The sequence below is a fragment of the Eretmochelys imbricata genome, chromosome 3 (assembly GCF_965152235.1).
Source record: "Eretmochelys imbricata isolate rEreImb1 chromosome 3, rEreImb1.hap1, whole genome shotgun sequence".
NCBI classification, from domain to species: Eukaryota; Metazoa; Chordata; order Testudines; family Cheloniidae; genus Eretmochelys; species Eretmochelys imbricata.
In genome coordinates this window covers 195,395,963-195,418,262 of record NC_135574.1, presented here as the reverse complement: position 1 = coordinate 195,418,262, position 22,300 = coordinate 195,395,963, and the positions used below count along the sequence as shown (strand labels likewise).

General features: G+C 43.4%; 1 protein-coding gene across 2 annotated transcripts in view; it reads left to right on the top strand.

Moving 5' to 3' along the window:
• Positions 1-2,659: 2,659 nt before the first annotated feature.
• SLC1A4 (solute carrier family 1 member 4) overlaps positions 2,660-22,300 on the top strand; it is a 32,204-nt gene continuing 12,563 nt past the window's right edge. The window contains exons 1-3 of one of the 2 annotated variants that reach the window (XM_077814031.1): positions 2,660-3,251; positions 16,054-16,096; positions 18,088-18,150. In XM_077814031.1, coding sequence (XP_077670157.1) covers positions 2,716-3,251; positions 16,054-16,096; positions 18,088-18,150 — 642 coding nt within the window. In that variant the 5' untranslated portion in view covers positions 2,660-2,715. Of the gene's footprint in view, positions 3,252-16,053; positions 16,097-18,087; positions 18,151-18,383; positions 18,400-22,300 lie in introns of those variants that run through there. The other variant, XM_077814032.1, reaches the window with a different exon arrangement.

Below are 22,300 nucleotides of genomic sequence, written 5' to 3'. Positions count from 1 at the left end.
AGACAGGCCAGTCCTTGCCTACAGACAGTCCCGCAACCTGAAGCAAATACTCACCAACAACCACATACCACACAACAGAACCACTAGCCCAGGAACCTATCCTTGCAACAAAGCCCGTTGCCAACAGTGCCCACATATCTATTCAGGGGACACCATCACAGGGCCTAATAACATCAGCCACATTATCAGAGGCTCGTTCACCTGCACATCCACCAATGTGATATATGCCATCATGTGTCAGCAATGCCCCTCTGCCATTTACATTGGTCAAACTGGACAGTCTCTACGTAAAAGACTTATAAATGGACACAAATCAGATGTCAAGAATTATAACCTTCATAAACCAGTCAGAGAACACTTCAATCTCTCTGGTCACGCAATCACCGACATGAAGGTCACTATCTTACAACAAAAAAACTTCAAATCCAGACTCCAGCGAGAAACTGCTGAATTGGAATTCATTTGCAAATTGAATACTATTAATTTAGGCTTAAATAGAGACTGGGAGTGGCTAAGTCATTATGCAAGGTAGCCTATTTCCCCTTGCTTTTTTCTACCCCCACCTCCCCCCCCGACGTTTTGGTTAAACTTGGATTTAAACTTGGAGAGCGGTCAGTTTGGATGACCAGCAGGAGAGTGAATTTGTGTGTGTATGGGGGTGGGGGGCGGGTGAGAAAACCTGGATTTATGCTGGAAATGGCCCACCTTGATTATCATGCACATTGTAGGGAGAGTGGTCACTTTGGATAAGCTATTACCAGCAGGAGATTGAGTTTGTGTGTGTGGTTTTTGGAGGGGGGTGAGGGGGTGAGACAACCTGGATTTGTGCAGGAAATGGCCCATCTTGATTATCATACACATTGTGAAGAGTGGTCACTTTGGATGGGCTATTACCAGCAGCAGAGTGAGTTTGTGGGGGGCGGAGGGTGAGAAAACCTGGATTTGTGCTGGAAATGGCCCAATTTAATGATCACTTTAGATAAGCTATTACCAGCAGGAGAGTGAGTTTGTGTGTATATAGGGGTGGGGGGGTGAGAAAACCTGGATTTGTGCTGGAAATGGCCCAATTTAATGATCACTTTAGATAAGCTATTACCAGCAGGAGAGTGAGTTTGTGTGTGTATAGGGGTGGGGGGGGGGTGAGAAAACCTGGATTTGTGCTGGAAATGGCCCACCTTGATTATCATGCACATTGTAGGGAAAGTGGTCACTTTTGATAAGCTATTACCAGCAGGAGAGTGAGTTTGTGTGTGTGGTTTTTGGAGGGGGGTGAGGGAGTAAGAGAACCTGGATTTGTGCTGGAAATGACCCACCTTGATTATCATACACATTGTGAAGAGAGTGGTCACTTTGGATGGGCTATTACCAGCAGCAGAGTGAGTTTGTGTGTGTGTGTGGGGGGGGGGGGGGGGCGGAGGGTGAGAAAACCTGGATTTGTGCTGGAAATGGCCCAACTTGATGATCACTTTAGATAAGCTATTACCAGCAGGACAGTGGGGTGGGAGGAGGTATTGTTTCATGGTCTCTGTGTGTATATAATGTCTACTGCAGTTTCCACGGTATGTATCCGATGAAGTGAGCTGTAGCTCAGGAAAGCTCATGCTCAAATAAATTGGTTAGTCTCTAAGGTGCCACAAGTACTCCTTTTCTTCTAACACCTAAGGTAGCACCCAGTCCACTGAACCATCCTTCCTTTCTTTGTCTTTGTATGGTAAGACAACTCCTAGAACAATGGGGCCCTGATCCTGAGTAGGCTTCCTGGGTGATGTTGCAATAAAAATAAAAATACTGCAGCAGAACCATTGTTCTAGACACGTTCACCATCATTTTTGTAAAGTCCAGTATAGGAGAACAAACTAAAAGGTGGGAAGAATAAACAAATTGTCCTTGATTCACAGGAAAAGATATGCATGCTCAACTTCATTTCCATGAGTTTTAATTTCCATTGGCTGGAGCACTTCTTTCCATCTGTTTCAATGGTCCTTTGGAGCCGTTTTCAGTCCGCACAGTGAGGTTAGTGTTGGTAGCCTGGATGGAGATTGTAAATCTGCCTGCTTTGTACTGTTCTACTCCAAGCAGGCTGCCAGCAGTAGGAAATGTCATCCCCATTCGCTGGTGCCTGGGCCCACAATGATGATGGTTATTGGTTTCTGTCACTGTGTATGTTAAGGTAGAGTCTAGACTAGCATCCCCAGACAGGAGGAGGGTTTCGCTGGACTAATGTGCTGTACAAACACAATCAAACCTGAGCCCTGTCGCTGTCTAGACACACAGGGCAAGAAGCCAGCCCGGTGCAATGGGCTGTGAGCGGGAGGCTGGCTCTGTGGCGTGATGCGCTGCTGGGAGCATCTCTCCCGGCGGCTGCCTGACCCTTTATGGGAAGAACCGGGAGGCCAAGGGGCGGAGGAAGGCGCTGGCCCTAAATAAACCTCAGCCGGGATTGCGACCCCCCCCCCCTTTGGCCCAGTTCCCCCCGGACAACTCGCCCGCCCCCGAGCGCCGCGATTCCCCGCCGGCTCCGAGCCGCTGTGACAGCCCCAGCAGCCGGGGGGGGCCGGGCCCGGGGGAGGGGGCCCTCAGTGCTCGGGGGGCGGCGGCGGCCGGCGCGAGGGGCAGGGCCAGCCTTGCATCATCCCCGCCGGGCTGCAGCGGCGGCGCGGGCGCCTTGCCTAGCCGGGGCTGCAGCAGCGGGCATCGGGCGGCCCGGCCGGCGGCATGGAGAGGCCGAGCGAGAGCTGGAACGGCCACGTGCGGAGCGGCGCCCTGGCCGGGCGGGAGGCGACGGCGGGCCGGGCGCTGCCCGCGGAGCCGGCCCGGCGGCGGGGCGGGGGCTGCGGCCGCTGCCTGAGGAAGCACTGCCTGGTCATCCTGACCGTGGCCGGCGTGCTGCTCGGGGTGGCCCTGGGCGCGGCCGTCCGCGGCGCCCGCCTGAGCCGGGCGCAGGTGGCCGCCCTGGCCTTCCCTGGGGAGCTGCTGCTCCGCATGCTGCGGATGGTCATCCTGCCGCTGGTGGTCTGCAGCCTGGTCTCCGGCGCCGCCAGCCTGGACACCCGCGCCCTGGGCAAGCTGGGGGGCATCGCCGTCGCCTACTTCATGGGCACCACCCTGGTGGCCTCCGCGCTGGCCGTAGCCTTGGCCTTCATCGTCCGACCCGGGGCCGGGGCCCAGGCGCTGAACACCAACGCCCTGGGGCTGGCCGACGCCCTGCCCACCAGCAAAGAGACGGTGGACTCCTTCCTGGACCTCGCCAGGTACCTGCCTGCCCCCTGTACCCGTGCTAAGGAGGGAGCTGGCCCCCCACCTGGGGGGGGGGTGTCTGCTGCTGGAGCCGAGGAACCACCTGTTAGGGGATCAGCCCCAGCTAGACCCTGGCGCTGACCGTGGCTAGCACTAGACGCTTCAGAGGAAGGATGTGCAGTAACCTGCCCCCAGTCATGTGCAGTAACCTCTCCTAAGCCCCTTAGTTAGAGGTTGGTTTATGCCCTGTAGCGGGAGGGTTTCTAGACTTTTTTTTTTTACTATTATAATTCTACCCATAGAAGTGTCTGATCCCACTTTGAATCCTGCTCAGCTCTTGGCCTCAGTCATATCTTGTAGTAGTGAGTTCCATTGGTTAGTTATGTGTTGTGTGAGAAAGTTATTTCCTTTGTTCAATTCTGAATTTGGCTCCTTTTGGTTTCATTGAAAGCCCCCGGGGTTCTTGGGTGAATACAAGGTGTGTAGACCATTCATTATTCTGCATGCTTTTATCAGATCCCGTCTCATTCATAGATCTAAGGTCAGAAGGGGCCATTGTGATCATCTCTCTGGTCTCCTGCATAGCACAGGCAACAATGGGACTTCCCCAAAATAATTCCTAGAGCATATCTTTTAGAAAAACATCCAGTGTTGATTTAAAAATTGTCAATGAGGGAGAATCTACCAGGTAAATTGTTCCAATGATTACTTACTTTCACCATTAAAAATGTACGCCTTATTTCCAGTCTGAGTTTGTCCTGCTTCAACTTCCAGCCACTGGATCATGCTATATCTTTCTCTGCTAGATTGAACATCCCATTATTAAATATTTGTTCCCCGTGTAGGTACTTATAGACTGTAATTAAGTGACCCTTTAACTTTTGTTAAATTAACTAGATTAAGCTCTTGGAGTCTGTCACTATAAGGCATGTTTTTTAATTCTTTAATCATTCTTGTGGTTCTTCTTTGAACCATCTCCAATATACCAACATCCTTCTTGAATTGTGGGTGCCAGAACTGGACACAGTATTCCAGCAGCTGTTGCATCAGTGCCAAACACAGAATTAAAATAGTCTCTCTACTCCTACTCAAGATTTCCCTGTCAAAGGCATCCCCTGGTGAAGGCAAACAATCCCAGTCTTTTCAATCTCTCTTCATATAAAAGTTTTTCCTGCTCCCAAATCATTCTTGCTGCATATCTCTGAACTCCCTCTAATTCTGCAGTATCCTTTTTGAGATGGGGTGATGAAAACTGGTCGCAGTATTCCAGTTAAGGCTATCCCATTGACTTATACAGTGGCATGATTGTATTTAATATGTTTTGTATTATCCTCCATCCCACTCCTTTTTCATCCTGACATTTTGTAGGTTCCTTCCACCTATTGCAGAGAAAGGGAGCCAGCTGAAAAAATTACAGCCCCATGAGAACTTCCTTCAAAGGGAAAGCTCCCATTTCTAATTACGTAACAGTTATTCTTATTTTGTCTTATTGCGTAGTAGGTGTTGTTATTTAATTTTAAATAGGTGCTGGGGCGGGGGTCAGAGTCTGCAGTAACACTTCTACAGTTCACTATTTTTAGTGTGCAGATGCTGGGAAAATCTGAATAAGAGAGATTTGTTTTTTTTAAAAGACACATTTCAGTGAAACACACAGAGCCAACGTTTTCATCATCAAAGGGAGAGATTCTTAATAATTTCATAATTATATCCAACTGCAGTCTCTTATTCAATGATTAATCTTTGTTCAACTCTTTCAAAGTGTAACACACAATATATTAGTAGTATTCAGGACCTGATAGTGTCATCTTACTCACACTGAGTAATGCTTTACTCCGTGAGTAGTCCCATTGCGGAGGTTAATCAATGAGAAAATTACTACATAATCTGAAAAAAGTGGCAGAATGAATGAGAACCTGCAAGTTGGAGTGCAGTGTCTTCCAATAAAAATATACTGAGGGAAATTGTTATAGTATAATGGGTATGAATGTATGGAGATAAATTCCCTTTTATAAGAACTGATAGTCTCCTGTTCATATTTTGTCTATTTTTGGGCTGGGGAGAAGAGTTACAATATAAAAGCAGGTTTCAGAGTAACAGCCGTGTTAGTCTGTATTCGCAAAAAGAAAAGGAGTACTTGTGGCACCTTAGAGACTAACCAATTTATTTGAGCATGAGCTTTCGTGAGCTACAGCTCACTTAAAAGCAAAGTGACCGAGCTCTTATGTTAACAAACATGTTAGTTCAAAGGTTTAGTTGTTTTTTTTTTCTTTTTTTTAAATATACATTGTGTTATTGTTGAGGGCTATAGAATGCCCATTGAGATGAATTGGAATTGATGGGGTGGGGGAAACCAATCTAAGAAAAAGAAAAACAATTTTTTTAAAATGTAGAAAGAATTTACCTGTCACTGGTAAACTCTGAGAGTCTAGAAGACCATGATAATGACCCAAGCTGTATGCTGCGCATTCATAGGATGCTGGGCATGTGTGTGGTATTTTCTTGATCCTGGAGTTCTGAGTGTTCTGAATGCATACAGGATGGATGGGGGCCGAGCACTTCCAAGTGTGCTTGGTAGGATTTCTGAAGTTCCACCTAAACTTGGGAGCAGTAGACAGATTCCCCCAGCATCATCTAAATGCAAATGCTGAGTTTAAATGAAGTAGATAGAGCTCAGAGTCAGGGGTTTGATAAGGTGTATTGTGATGGTTCTCAGGGTTCCCAGGATTGTGAGTCATCTTGTTCCCTACCCTCTGCCTCTTGCGAGAGAGAGTCTTCCCTGTGATAGCGGGGTGTTAGATTCCTAACACCACCAGCCTTTTAGCCACTCACCCACTCTCCTCCAGGTTGTGCCAGTATCCTGTCTTTGCTCTGCAGGTAAACAAGAGGTGCACCACAATCCCCTTGAAGTGATCCCCTGTGATATCCAGCCCCTGACATGGGCTACTCACGGAAATCCCAGATCCTCTGCTCCCAATGGAGCAGTGTACCCCACTTTACCAGTTTTACCTTAAACTACTGCTTGCTGTATCACACACAGCACTTATGAGCACTTATAATAAAACAAAATAATGTATTTTTAAGGAAGAATAGAGGTTCCACTAGAAACAAGAGAGTGATGGAAACAAATGGTTACAATACAAAACAAAATCTTAAAACGCAAACTAGGGCCCTCCCTTATTAATAGTTACATTTTTCTATCTCATAAAGTAGGTTTTCCCCCCAAAGGTTTAGAGCTCGCTGGCTTCACAGGAACCAGGATCCAGTCTTTCATGAAACAACCCAACTCCATCAGATGTCTCCTCAGTGAATGGATGCAGAGTGTCTTTCTCCACCCTGTGATGTATCCATCTTTTATCTTTAGTCACAGACCGGGTGACCCCCCGGAATGTTCCTTTCTACCCCTAAGTGGTTTTGATGGTTTTCCATTGACTATTTTGAGATGGGGTAAGGGTAGACAATTGAACCTTACATTACATCACTGGCTGACCAAGGAGGGATAACAACTCTCTACCGCCATCATCAGGCCATATTATCCTCTGGTGACTAACTTTTACTCCAATCCCATAGGCATAGTTTTCAATATAGTTCTGTTATTCCTTAAATATTATGTGTACAAAGATCTCACAATGATTGAGTATTGATAAGTTACAAGCTTTCAGTAGAGATCTCACGTGCTACCTTTTATGGGTAAATTCCATGAAAGCAGTGTATTAGGTGTAGTGAGTTTGTCAGGTCTGAGACAGGAGCTGCTTGTAAAGAACAGTGATCCCTTTGCCCAGTGGGTTTCTGTGTCACAGTTACCAATGGAATGTAATCCTTCATGCTAAAAAACAAAACAAAAACAACACTTGCTGGCTCAGTAAACAACATTAATGTGCACATTGGTACCATTTCTAGAGAAAAAGCATTGACTGATTTTTTCCCCCATTTTGGTTTATACAAAGATAACTAAGTGCCTATCTTATATTCAAGGTGCCCATACATAGTTTAATCTAATGAAATATCTTAAGATAATGGACTACTCTTCCCATCCATATGAAGAAATACACACCAACCATAAAAACCTTCCCCAGCAGACAGAAAAACCCCTTCGTACCTCAGCCAACCTGTCCTCAAATGTCCTGGAGAAAAGAAGATCCATGCAGCATGTCCTGATGATTGACAGATCCAGCCTTTGGTGAATGAGGGAAGGGAGCAAATTCCAAAGTCAAGAATCCCTTGAGGAGCATGCTCTGGCAGCAGTGCCCCAACTCTGGCCCTCTGCATTGATTTCAGTTGTGGCAATGTCCCACAGGGAGAGGAGCAGTCGGTCTCTCAAGTAATCAATCCCTAGCAATAAGCACCCCTTTAAAACACACTAGGGGGCCACTACGATAATGGGACAAAATCCAATTTGAAAATATCAGATGAAATGGATTGTTCCAACACACCATCGCCGCCCTCCCCCATGTATCACCTCCAACACACTGGCCTGCTCAACACAGAATCGCACCCTGAAACCTGGAAACACCATCCCTAGACTGTTGCTCTGTCCCCTCCCCAAGCACCATGTTTTGTTTTTGTTTTTGAAGAGCTTTGCCCTGTGTCCAGAAGGTTAACAAATCCAGGCTCTGGCTGACCAGGGGCAGAGCAAGTTATGTGAGGGACTTGCATGGAAAACACCCCACTGGTTATTTCCCTCTCGCCCTAGTATTGCTTTTTAAAATGTTTCTGCTGATCTCAGCTGTGGCAGAATGCTACAGCAGAGGAGGTCTTTAAGCTGGCAAAGCGTCAAACCATTTAGGGCTTCACAGGTTCAAATCAAGACTGAACTGTGCCTGGAATCAAACTGGCAGCCAGTGCAAATCACTTTCACACTGAAAGCACACAACACTGGTGCACTATGATTTTTTTTTTAGTATGAAACACTTCAGTTAAACCCAAGGACACGTGGCTTTGATTTTTTTGGCTGTTATCTGTGGTGTCTGGAAACGTCCTTTGAGATTCTGCTACGCAGTTCAGTTCAAATTGGGGCAACAGCAAATGCCAAAATATGTAGACTGGTCAAAAATCAATTAAAACGTTTTCAGTGGTATCAAGACAGTTCATAATTAGCTTGTGAAAAACAGGTGGCAATGACACACCTGAACATCAAGACGGGCTAGTCTCTCTGAAAGATACACTCCAGCTCAACCCGAGGTTATGGGCTTGAGGCAGGAGTTAGTGGAACAGTGAAATGGTGTAGCCTGTTTTATGCAGGAGTTCAGACTAGAGGATCATAATGGTTCCTTCTGGCCTGACAAGCCATATATCTGTGAATTGGACCGTGAGGTGATTATTAGTGACATCATAAGTGGCACTCACACTCTTAGTGCACTTTTTAGGCACAACAAGGCTTGAAACCTAGTGTAAACCTTCCCCTAGGTGGAAATAGTGAATGGGACCTGGGACCCAGCCTGGAGAGTCAATATTTAACATAGATTCTCTGGAGATTAGAAAAGCTGTCTTTTACCAGGACATGCAGTTCTGGTTTTTTAAAAGTCTATTGCTTGGTGGCCAGAAGTAGTGCTTTGCATTGTTCCATGGGAGGCTGGGGTTTGGCTCTGTTCCCAGGCTTGGCCACTAATCACTCATTCACTAGGCCAGACCTCTGAAGTGGCGACACATATGAAAATGAAATATTTATTGAAGGACAAAACAAAAGAGAATATTTTCCTCCCAGTTGAGGTGAAACCAGATTTCAAAATCTCGGCGTTTTCTGCAGGGTGGAAATTCCAATTTTTGGCTAGCTCTAGTTGTAACACCCTTGGGAGGGAGTGAAAAATTATCATCCCCATGTTATAGATGGAGAAACTGAAACAGACTGGATCGAGACCCCCAGGAATCAGTATCAGAGCCAGGCTCAGAATGCAGGAGTACTTTTGCACTTAGTCCCATTCTCAGTTGAGCTTGCAGAGAATACTCTGCCTTTGGGTTTCAAGAGGGGGAACCTGCAGCCGTAAGGATTGAGATCCCCAGTCACTGACTGGAGTCACCCTGAACATGGACACTGGACTATAACCTCTGGATTATTTCTAAAAGGTGGCCTTAAATCAACAATCTAGTGGCACTAAATCTCACAGTCATGGATTAGCCCTGTAAACTGAGGGATGGATAGGCATGGGTTTCACAGATCCCAGTGGCTAGCCCTAAGCAACTGTGGTGGAGTAATGGGCCTTAGAAACAATCAGCGGACTGTTCTGTGATTAAATGAATCTGTTAAATCAATCTGTTTTTGAAAGAGTTATAAAAATGAGACTATTAGTAAATAGCAACAGTCTACTCTGAGACCAAAAGGGATAAAAGTCTTGCATTGTAATGACTATGATGTGGGAAAGGGAATGGTGGGTTAGTAGTTACAATTATACAGTTGCTTGGGCTGTGTATTTTCAAGAAATGCTAAACACAGAGTGTCATGTATTGGCAACAGGCTATGTCCATTTCTGAAACCTCATAATTATTGCATACACTGTGAAAAAGGGAATGTTGTAACTTAAACAGGAGTTGTAGAGTCTGCACTTGCTTTTTGCCGTATTCTGATTCAGAAACTAACATCCCCTACATTATTGGTGGAACTGATTCTTTGTAATTATTAGGGAATGGAACAGTAGTTGTTTTTACAAGGTTGTGCATTTGTGAACAGGATAAAAGCTTCCGAATGAGTGTATATCTTTAACAGAGAAGACCCCAGTCTAATCTCCTCTAACCGTAGTTATCTCCTTATCTAGGTTCCTTTTAAAATGATTAAATTAAGTTGGGTGACAGTGCGTCTTGCATCAGGTACAGGGCGGGTATTTTGCAAGCTTCCTCACTCTGCTCTGCCAGTGCCCCAGACCCTGAGGCAGTGCTGTCCGTTCATGCTGAATGATGCCCCCTGTGAGTGCTGGCTGTTTTTCTTTTTGCAAAACGTACACTGTGTTGTGACAAGTGGAGAGTTCTCTGCCCAGCTCGCAGCCATCCTCGCTGGCCTGGGCACTGAGGAGAGGCACAGTGGGAAGCATTCCTCCCCTTCAGAGCACAGAGGTGGTCTGCATTTGCTACCACACCCCTGAGGCTAAAGTTGCTCCTGTGTGTGAGGCAGTCCCCTTTCCTGGGGAGGGGAGGATCTGTAGCAGATCCTCTGAGTTAAACAGGAAATACATCTCTAACTCAGGCATGTTGACATGCACCGTATAAGTTATGTAACTCTCTTCCTTCCCAGCACCGACAGCATTCAGTTTTACCACCTATGTAATGGTAGCAAGGAATGTACTATCACTGGACCACATGCTGGCGAGATAACCAGCATACTCAGTATCAGACAACCCCAGTGTTTGCTCAAGGGTGGCTGGTATAGTGATAACAGTCATGTGCTTTTGTAAAATATAACAGGTACTTCAGGGTTTGGGGTCTTTTTAGAGCAAACTAAACTTTTAATGTTACACATTCAAATAACCCATTAATCTAACCCTACTCCCCAAGCTCATCACACCCCTTATCCACAACTACTGTGGACCTTCTGGACCATTCCCCTGTGGTTCCCTTCCTGAGGTTGGATCGGCCCTGTTTCACAGGTTTCTAAGGGCTTGTCTGCCTGCGGAAATTGCTATTCTAGAATAAACTTCCTATGTGGACACTCTTAATTCCAGAAAGGAGGGTTGTCAACATTTGAAAATTAATTCAGATTAAGGAAGGGTGAGAATTTAAAGTTCAGGAGTATCTTCCCATGTGGACACTCATATTCCAGAATAAGAGTGCCATGTTCCTGTTTAACACAATCCACTTCTGAAGAACAACTTTCCTATCTAGACAAGCTCTAATTGGAGCAGCATACTGTGGGAAGCCGTCTATCCTTCATAGCAGAAAGTAGGCTAGGAAAAGAGCACTAGATACGGGGGACCAGTAAATGTGAGTGTGTGTGTGTGTTTTTGTGGTGATCCTGGCAGTTATTTTTTTGTCTCATCACCTGAATTACTTCTATCCTCTCTCTCTTCCCCCCTCTCCCCCCGCCCCCCCCCCAAAAAAAAAAGTTATAGGGAAGCAGTGGATCCTAGTGGATAGAGCACTGGTCTGTGACTTAGGAGACCTGGGTTCTGTTGCCGCCACTGGCCTGGGCAGGTGACCTTTGGCAAGTCACTTTCCTTTCACCGTGCCTCACGTTACCCCTCTGTAAAGTGGGGAGAATGATACTGATCTCCTTTGTAAAGTGTAAAAGATCTATGGTGCTCTATATAATTATTTATTACTTTGTTTCATAGTAACCCATGTAAATTCCAGGTGTACAATGGTGTATTGAGAAAAAATGTTGTCCAATGGCTGTATCTGATTTTCATGTGCAATTACACATTTGCCTAAATGCCATCCTTCCTTTATGGTGGCACACATGAACAGGAAGTATGTTTGTGCTTCTCTGTGTGAATTTTCCATTTTGAATTGGGGACATAATGAACACAGACTCGTACTGACAGAACTGGGGCTGGCTTTCCAAGGTCTCTTAGTTTTGCTTCACTGCGCATGATAAACACTGCCTGGGATGTGAGCACATGATCAGCCCAAACAGCCAGTCAGTTGTGGGGTGACATTTTCCTATGGAACACATTCGATTGAACTATGTATTGTGCTTTATATGGGGGTGTTTGCACAGATTCATCCTCTGATGAAGTTGAAAGCCTGTGCACTTTCACACTGGCCTGTCTGTCATCAAAGGCTGATTTAATTCACATGATGACTTATCTTAATGAATTATGACTCTACTGTGTGTAAAATCGCATCTTAGTGTATAGCTGATTAAACCATTTATTTGATAATAGGCTTTTATGACTTAAAATGTTTTTTCCTAAATAGTAGATTGCACAACAAATAAGAATAACACATTAAATTAGATACTTCTATGAATCTATAGTCTAAAGTGACTTTATTATTTGAGCAAAACATCCAGTGTAATGGGGTTCCTTTTGATCTTTCTGTGTTAATTAATTTGGCCCATAATTATACCCTTGTGTAACCTAAAATGTTCTTTGCTGTCTTCAAGGTCAAAATCAGGTCGGATAATTGGGGAAGTACAGTCACATTTCTGTGCATTGCATTCGCCAATGTTCAGAATGGCCTTGAAGCATTATCTAGCAGTTGGAGCCAAAAATGTCACGTGCTTTGCTGAATTGGGGCTTTCAGCCACACTAAGCCATCTAGTAAAACCCAATGGGATTTAAGCACATGCTTAAATTTAAGTATGTGCTTAAGTACTAGGCCTAATGCTCTGATCCTACAAAGCGTTACATGTGCACTTAACTTGATGCATGTGAGTTGTTCCATGGAGGTCAATGGCACAACTCACATGCATCAAGTTAATCATGTGCATAACTGTTTGCAGTACTGGAGCCTGCTTGAATTTCTTTTTCTTTTTCTTCTTTTTCTTTTCTAATAGCTCAGCAAAACATTTATATTGTGAATTTCTATTAAATAAAATCATATTTCTCAGCTACAATGCGATCTGACTCAATAAGCCCCAAATTAGTCCTATCATGCTTTCAATGCTGCTGACAAAAGCAACAGGAAAAAAGGCTGTGAGTGTTAACAACCAATTGTGTTGTGAAAGTCTGTGTACTTCGTAGTATCATCAAGGCTGTGGGAAAGTCCATACAGTGTGACTGGATAAAGGAGCTATGAATAGGAGAACACCAAACAACGTATCAGCTGAGTTGATAGCATATGTTAGGTTATGTCTACAGATACAGCTGTGCCGCTGTAAGTTCTCCCCTGTAGCTGCTCTGTGCTGACGGCCTGGGCGAGAGCTTGCCCATCGGCATAATTAAACCACCCCCAATGAATGGTGGTAACTATGTTCGTGGGAGAGCATCTCCCAATGACATAGCACTGTCCATGCCCCTGCTTCTATTGGTGAAACTTACATTGGTCAAGGGTGTGGGTTTTTTTCACACGCAGACCGACAAAAGTGCTAGTGTAGACATACCCTTACCTTCAACTAGCTTCTCTTTCCTTTCAAAGACGTAACTTCTCCACTTACTTTCCCTTTGCCGCTCCCTGGATTTACTACCTTCCATTTCTTCCCTACCCTAAGGCCTCAACTACACTTAAAAGTTTTGCTGTAAAGCTATATCTTTATAGTGTAGACTGATCAGGTCTACTGATGTTATAGCCATATCCTCCTAGCATAGATACAGTTATACTGACAAGACTATGTTTTTGCTGGTATAGCTTATAGTGATTTGGTGAGTGAAATAAACTGTGCTGGCAAATATTTTGGGCAATATAACTGGTGACATAGCTATGTTAAAAAAAAAAAAAAAAAAGTCACACCCCTAACTGACATATTATGCCAGCAAAACTTTTAAGTGTAGACTGGGCCTAAGACATACCTTTTGGCAGTATTTTCACCACAAACTTTATCCTCCGATTCCTGTCATGTCCTAAGTGTTAAGCCTGACCATTCCCCATCTCACCTCAAGACCCAAGGTAAATAAACAGCATATCATGCATACTGTGTGGTAGCTGCCTCAGGAATCTCCCTTCAGAATCATGCCAGCTGGCAGGATGTCTTTAACATATCCAAATAGAGTAGACACTTCTCTTTAAAGCTTTTTCTCTTTCTCAAAAAAGTCATTTACAGATAGGTGAAAGATCAAGCCTACAATTAGAAATGTGGGTAACTCGCTACATATGCTTTTACATACGTAGCGTACAGAAGAATATTACACACAGGCAGCGGGTACAGGTGTTAAGCATCAGTTAATACAAAGGTAGGAGATGTAATAGAAACCTTAACATCCTATGTTACAGTTTTAAAAGTACAGGATTGTTAAGGATTAGCTGGGATGGTAACTGGTTAAAAGAGAGGAAACATAGGGTAGGAATAAATGGTCACAGTGGAGAGAGGTAAATAGCAGGGTCCCTGAAGGAGCTGTAATTAGTCCAGTGCTGTTCAACATATTCATAAATGATCTGGAAAAAGCAGTAAACAGTGAGGTGGCAAAGTTTGCAGATGATACAAAATTATTTGAGATAGTTAAGTCTAAATCTGACTGCAAAGAGTTTACAAAGGGATCTCACAACACTGAGTGACTGGGCAACAAAATGGCAGACGCAATTCAATGTTGATCAGTGCAAACTAAGTACATTGGAATACATAATCCCAACTATATATACAAAATGATGGGGTCTAAATTAGCTGTTGCCACTCAAGAAAGATATTTGAGTCATGTAGATAGTTCTCTGAAAGCATCTGCTCAATGTACAGCGGCAGTCAAAAAAGCTAGCAATGTTAGGAACCATTAGGAAAGGGATAGATAATAAAACAGAAAATACCATAATGCCACTATATAAATCCATGGTACGCCCACACTTTGAATGCTGTGTGCAGTTCTGTTCACCTCATTCCAAAAAAGATGTATTCGAATTGGAAAAGGTGCAGAGAAGGGCAACAAAAATGATGAGGGGGGTGGAACGGCTGCCATATGACTTGAGGTTAAAAGAACTGGGACTGTTCATCTTAGAAAAGAGATGACTAAGGGGGGATATGCTAGAGGTCTATAAATCCATGAATGGCCTGAAGAAAGTGAATAGGGAAGTGTTGGCCAAGATGGTCAAGGAGGCAACCCCATGTTCCGGCTATCGCTAAACCTCCAATTGCCAGAAGCTGGGACTGGACGTCAGGGGATGGATTGCTTGATAAATTTTGCCCTCTTCTGTTCATTTCTTCTGAAGCATCTGGCATTGGCCACTGTTAGACACAAGATGCTGGAGTAGATGCCATTGGTCTGACCCAGTATGGGCCTTTTTACTTCTTATGAAAAAATTTCACATGAAGAGAGATTGAAAAGGTTGGGATTGTTTACCTGAGAAAAAGGAAACAAATCAGAAGAGACAAGATAAAAGTATATAAAGTAATGAATGGTCTCAAGAAGGTAGATTATGAGCTTCCATAACACAAGAACAAAGTGGCATTCAGTGAAATTAAAAGGCAGTGCATTCCAAAAAAAGAGAGCTATCGAACAAATGATTGTAAAATGGGTTCATGTTGTGAAACTTGCATAGATCTGACAGTCTATTGGTGTGCAAAACACGTGTAATTTACCTACTGAGAGAACAGAAATGAAGTATAGCAGTAAAAATAACTGATGGGGAGCAAAATAAAATAGGGGGTACGGCTTTATCTTATAACCACCAACTATTTGTTTTTCCTGTTAGGCTTGTTTAACACTTTTACACACACACACAGAGAATGCTAAATTTAAATGAGTTATTACTTTGCACTTCATACCCATTTTCAGGACTCTTACGCCTGATGTGCAGTTTACACTGCTATTTTAAACCAACGTTGAATTTAGACTACAGATTTCCATGGGATTGCACCGTCTTAAACCTAGGATTTTTAATCACTTCAGTGCTGCAGGCAGCAGCTGTCTGTGGTATTGTCAGGTTTTATACTGGGTATTTAGGGAAGCAGATTTCCTGGATCTACTCAATGGCCCTTGCAATATTAAAGGGTTAAATGGTCCCCTGAAATTGATTTCGCTGATTATAATGATGCTCTTGCTATGAGAAAAAAATCACATGAGAATTAGGAGAAAGAATGGGTATTAATTTAACTATAATTCAATTACATGCTATTCAGTAATGAGGAAAGTAATAGCTTCACTTAAGCATAAAACTGATGGAAGTTAATTAAATATAGAGCATTTTAATGCCAAAATATTTGCCCTTGCTATAGGTTTGGTGTTTCTCCAAAGTAAAAAGCCATGATACACCCTTTTTATTCTTTAGACAGGAAATATTTTATTTTATTTTGTTTTGTTGTTACAGAAATCTGTTTCCTTCCAACCTGGTTGTTGCCGCTTTTCGAACGGTAAGGCCTATGTAAGCTTTCAGAAATGAGCTGCACTGAGCAGGCAGGCCAAAGGAATGCTGGCTTTTCATAAATGACTGCACATGTGGTAAATTGTAAAACAAACAAACAAAAAAAACCCACCACAATAATTCACCGTTTGGGGGCATTTTCAAAAGCACCTGCGGTAACTTGGCACCTAGCTCCCTTTGAAAGTCAGTATGAGTTAGGTGCCTTGCTACATTAGGCTCTCTTGAAAATCCCACACAGTGGTGGTGTATTGATGGGTCTGCAATATGGCTAACGTACATCCACTGACCAGCTATTCATATGGCCTATAGACAATGGTGTGGAATTAAGTCTGGAATGAACAAAGCTAAAACACCAAAGGTCCACTGGAATACAGCAAAGAGCTTTACCTTTTGCTGCCTAATATTATTCATTACATCACTTGTCCCCAGTTCAGTCTCATTTCTCATCTGACATACAGTGCTATGAGCGAAGCATGGTAGTACACTAGCTGGCACCAGAATGTATGAACTCGTTTACACTAGATGAGCCTGAGCTGTGAAGTTTGAAGAAGATGTTGGTTTGGGCCCATTTCTAATTTTAGATGTATGTAAAAGATACTTATTGCTGAAGATACTCTATTGCTATAAGACAGGGTAATTCTTTCAGATAGCCGAGCTGAAAAATAACAATTGTTAGCTCCATTGTGCTCTTTTCTTCAAAGCAAGACAGAACTCCAAAATCAGGTTTCATATAAAACCATAAAATAGTACAGGTCAAAGTCCCACATAAAATAAAAGTGGGAAATATAGCCACAGTATTCCTTGGTGTAGTGGTATTCTGTAATAAGATTTAAGTGGGGAGATTCTGCATTTCTTTACACTGTCATTGACACAATTCACAATTATTCAAATTCTTTGTTTCCCTATTTTGAAAAATATAAATCAAGAGCCTTGCTCCTGGGATGTGTTTAATTTAGGCATCAAAGTAAATTTATGGCCTTGTTTTTTGTGTGTGTTAATTAATATTCTTGATATCCCAATCTAACTTACAGGTAAGTTTTAAGGGTGACACTTACATTTGTATAGGTGGCCAAAATACGCACCATATACATTCCACTTAAGCCGTCAAAATAAGATGTAGGTGTTGCATAGGCCTTGTGCTTGTCCTCTGCATAAGGGTGAATTTTAGCTGGCTAGAGCTTTTCAGATAGTGACTTCATTTACCTTAATTCTCTGGGCCATTTGCTGTTTGTTTTTCAAAGAATACTAATTGAAGTCAGTATATTTGTCTGAAAAGCTGCCAAAAATATATTTGAGAGACAAGGCTCAAAAGCTCGTCCCTCTCACCAACAGAAGTTGGTCCAATAAAAGCTATGACCTCACCCACCTCGTCTCTCTACTATCCTGGGACCAACACAGCTACAGCAACACTATATACCAAAAATACATGCCAATCCCAAAATACTCTTTGGTTTTGAAAATGTAAATCATGACTTTTAGTTTAAAACTGTTTGTCTATAAATATCTATTTCTGAAATACCAATGTATGGCAGTGGGGAGGTAACAGCTATTGGGCAACTTAAAGGAACACTGTCACTTTAAACCTGTGCAGTGGATGATTGTGCTCTGGTATCCCGACACAGGGAGGGAACTGTATACCTAATTGCTACCTCCTCTTATGCAAGAAGGGTCAAAGTCAAGTTGGCTTAATGGGCCTGATTCTGATTTCTATTGCACTGGTATAAATTAGGAATAACACCATTTATCCATTACCAGTAGAATTATTTCTGATTCTCACTAGTGTCCCCTCTCTCTCTATGCAAGTTTAGCTTAGTTTGTAGAGATCCTTTTTTATCCTGATCTATAGCCTGGGCCCAGATCAAAACAGTCTGGTGAAATCATACTGGTAACCTTACAGTGATGAAATGTCGTACTAACACAGATAGGGTCACAGTGATAATCTGATGCCCACAGAAAACGTGTTGTTTTTTGTATCCACAGTATGCAACGGATTATAAGATAATAGTAAGAAACATCTCCATTGGAAATGTTACATTTGAGAAGGTAAGGCAGTTTCTCTCTCTCTCTCTATCTATCTATCTATCATACTTATATGGCCCGTGTTACTGTAGTATCTGAATGTTTCATAGTCTTTAATGTCTTTACCTCACAACATCCCTGAGAAGTAGGGAAGTGTTATTACTCCCATTTTATAGATGGGGAGCTGAGGCACAGAGAAGCCAAGTGACTTGCCCAGGGTCACACAGGAAGTCTGTGGAGAAGGGAATTGAAATCACAGCTCCAGAGTCGGAGGTTAGTGCCCTACTCGCTGGAGGACTAATCCGTAGCCCTTAGTTTCTTAGTCCTTATTCTTGATAAACAAGTATAAGAGAAGCACAGACGTGACTCCTTTCCTCTTTGCATTCTTTAAACCAATCGGTTGGTTGAGATTGTTTCTAGTTACAGCTTCATTGCATCTTTATTTTATTTAATCACTGATTCAAGGCAGCAACAGTTGGTTCAAGGGGATGAACATGACAAATTAAGCAGAACAGAGGCATATCTGCAAGTAGCCGGAAAATGACATCTGATTTGCAGGTGCTGCGGATGGCTGCCGTCTGTATTTTCAAAAGTATGGCCTGTGGAGACTTTCGGTGTCATTTCCAGAAGTGGTCAGCATTGGCCTACCTCTGCTCCCACTCAGGGGAATCTTGCCCATAGGGTGAGATTTTCAAACACGCCTATTGTTAGTCTTGTAAACTTACTATATTTGACCTGGAAGTTATTTAGAGACCAACACAGGATTCCAGGATACTATTTTTCATGGTCACTTTCCCAAGCATAACAGGACTTTCAGCCCATTCTGGTGCGGGGGGGGGGGTTGTTTATCACACTGAATTTTTTACTCAGTTAATGTTTAGCTTGAATTTGGAGTTTAACGGGCCCCTGCATGCATTTCCAGTTCAGGTCTAGACTCTCACAGCCTCCACCTCCAGCCTACTTCATAGCCACGGGTACAGGGGGTTGCCCACACTTTCTCTTGCTCCCTGCTAGCAATAGGGCCTGGGGAAGGCAGTGGAGGAAAGGAGATAGGAGCTGGATCCTGTCAGTGCTGCAGATACAGAGCCTCGGCCTGCTTCCCCTTCAGGTTTTCAGCACTTTCCTTCTCCCCTGACTGGTAGCTGTGGCAGCAGCATTCTCTCACAACCTATACTGGCTTGAAGGTGCACTGGCCAGCCTGTTTCTCAACCCACCAGGATAATGAGACTGGGAATCCCCACCGCATTTCTTCTGTGGCTGGATTCATGATTCTAACATGCTCCAGCAGAGCAGCAGCTGTCGCTTGCCCTCTTCTGCTGGTTCTCATCCTGGCTGGCCCCTTGGGTCTGCAGCCTGCTGGAATTCGGGATTCTCAGTCTCTCACTGGGTTCCTGGAGGCAAGGAGAAGAGTGCTTCGTCCACAGTGGGATCTGTGCATGGCAGCTACAAGCTTGTCAACTGCTTCCCTCATCCCCATTTTCTTGTCGGGCCCCTCCCAGATCCTGCTGCCTCCAGAAGTCACTTTTGTCCCATTGGGTCAAATCCTGAGCAATGCTGACCCCTGAGAGATCAAACCCTTCCCCCCTGCAGTGGAAGTTGCAGGTACTCATTGTGACAGTTCTCAGGGTACCCAGGACCGAGAGTCTTCACCAGCCTAGTAGTCACCCAAGCACTCTCTCCAAGCTATGCCAGCCCTGACTTTGCCCTGCAGGTTATCAGGAGGTGTACTCCAGTCCGTGTCCCTTTGAAGTGTCCCCTTGTAGTGTTCAGCCTCTTATCCGTGGAACACTCACAGAAATACCCAGTCTGGTGTCCCCAAATGGACAGTGTACACACCAGCTTTTATGATTCAACTCAGGATCAGCACGTTGCTTAAGATCACAGCACTGAAGTATATTTATAGAGAAAATAACAATAAGTTTATTATAAAAGAGTCAAGTGATAGTGAGTAAGGAAACTGGAAACAAAAGGTTATATGGAAAACAAAATTATAACACACTTCCTAGAGACTAGACTAGACTTAACAAGTTGTTATCTTGCCTAAAGAAGCTTATCTCACCCAAAGTCCTCTGCAGCATTTCACCCAAGGTTTCATCCCATTTCCATGGCTGTAAAGACGCTGCCCATTTATTTCCTAGGCCCAGGATCCGGAGGTGCCTTCTTTGCCTTCTGCTTATATCCCCAAAGTTCATGTATGTTTCAGAGACAGCATAACCCCCATGGATTGTTTTCCTATGTGCTGCTGCCCTGTTGGCTTTACCTCTCTTTGATAACTTCTATGTAAATGGACAACCATTGTGTTCGCTTACAATGCTTAATTAACATCTCAACAGAGACAGGTGAATAGACATCTTTTGTTTGACAGAAAGCCTGTTTCTCCATCTCTGTTGTGATACAGAATATAAGAACACATTTCAATATATAAACATGACTCCTTACCTGATATCTGTACATACATTTCACAATGATATCAATGACCAGTGTAACCCTGGCTTTCATTTGAGACCTCACATGACATTCTTTGGTAAACCAGAATGCACATACCAGGATCAGGATTATCCTTGTAATCCCCTTGCCAGTTGTCATTAAGAAGTCCTAGCAATTTACTCCAGGAGTTTGCTCCCACTGAGTAATCTGCAGTATTTAGAGTCTTTCACTACACCTTGAAAAGATGGGGAAATGAAAAACACCCACTGATAAACTCTTTGAGGAAGATCCTTTTAATTCCAGTCTCTAAAACTGACACTGAAAAGCGTTTTCTGTTCTAACATTAGAGTGTATCACCCCTAAAAAACTGCCAAGCAAAGCAGCATTATGGACACAAAACAAAAATAGCTTTCATAAGAGCTTTGTTCGCTGGTGTCAGACAGGACACACATCTTGTTGCCTTAATTTAGGTATTTAGCAGAAACATTACTGATCGCTGTTCTGTTCCTCAAAACTCACTGAAGAGCTTACAGTTTGTTTATTTTTTAGCACACTGAATGAAATCTATATCCCAGAAAGGGTCTGCTAAGATATAGAACATCCAATTTCAATCTGTAGTTAACATAAAAAAAAGGAATATAACAATTAAAAGATGATTAGTATTATCTATATCACAGGAGCATCTGTGAAGCTCAGTCCAGGGCCCCTTTGTGGTAGGCAATATGTAGACAAGTAATAAAGGTGACAGTCCCTGCCCCAGAAAGTGACAGAGGGGATGCAACAGCAGTACAAAACAGATAGATGGGGTGGAGTTTAGTGGGAGCATGAGATAATAAAATAAACATAGCTGAGCAAAAATATAACTCCCCTCTAGCATAATCCACCGATACTACAGGGCCTGATCCAGTAGCCATTCAAATCAATGAGAGGCTTTACAGTGACTTCAGTGGGCTTTGGATCAGGCCTGTAATGTAATTAACATCGGACACACGAAAAGGAGAAGAAGGAAAAAGATTGCCCCATGTTAAATTGAATACTTTGTATCTTGATGAAGAATACTGCTGTAAGGCACCTAGCACATTCAGATCTAGTCTGGTGCCCATCTTAATACTAAATGCTATGTGTTGTTAAAAGATGAAAAAGTCCCTGTCCAAATGTAACTATCATCCATCCATAAGTAACATGACAGCAGAGTTGAAATGCAGCTGCTGAATGATGCTTTTAGTTTCGTTTTGTCTGACCACCCTTCGCTAGAGGCACTAGGACCACTCCCGGTGGAATTAAAGAGGCTCCACCCTGGCATAATTCCAGTGTTTGAAAAAAACTTTTTATACGTGATCGGGAAAAAATCTTTACACAACATCACTGGCTATAATAGCCAGATATTAATGTCAGACTACGAATACTTGATGGTGTTCCAGGAAACACAGCACTCCATCAAAAAAGAGCCCTGAAAGGTGTAAAAATTAAAAGAGAAGAGAACAGAAAAGAATGCCACCTTTTAAGCTGCCAAAAGTCACATTCAAATCTTCGAAGAAAAAGAAACAGAAACATGGTTTTCAAAGTGCATCCCAAAGCGTGCTTGGCAGCTAAAGCCCAGTCAGATAAGTACAGTGGGCCTGAGTCCATGCAGCTCACTGGGGTGTCAACTCCTGGCAAAATTTGGCCTGGTGCACTGGTAATGAAAATTCTTCTTTCAGTTGAACCAGGGTAATTTAGGAGTAACTCCACTGTTTGTGTAAATAAG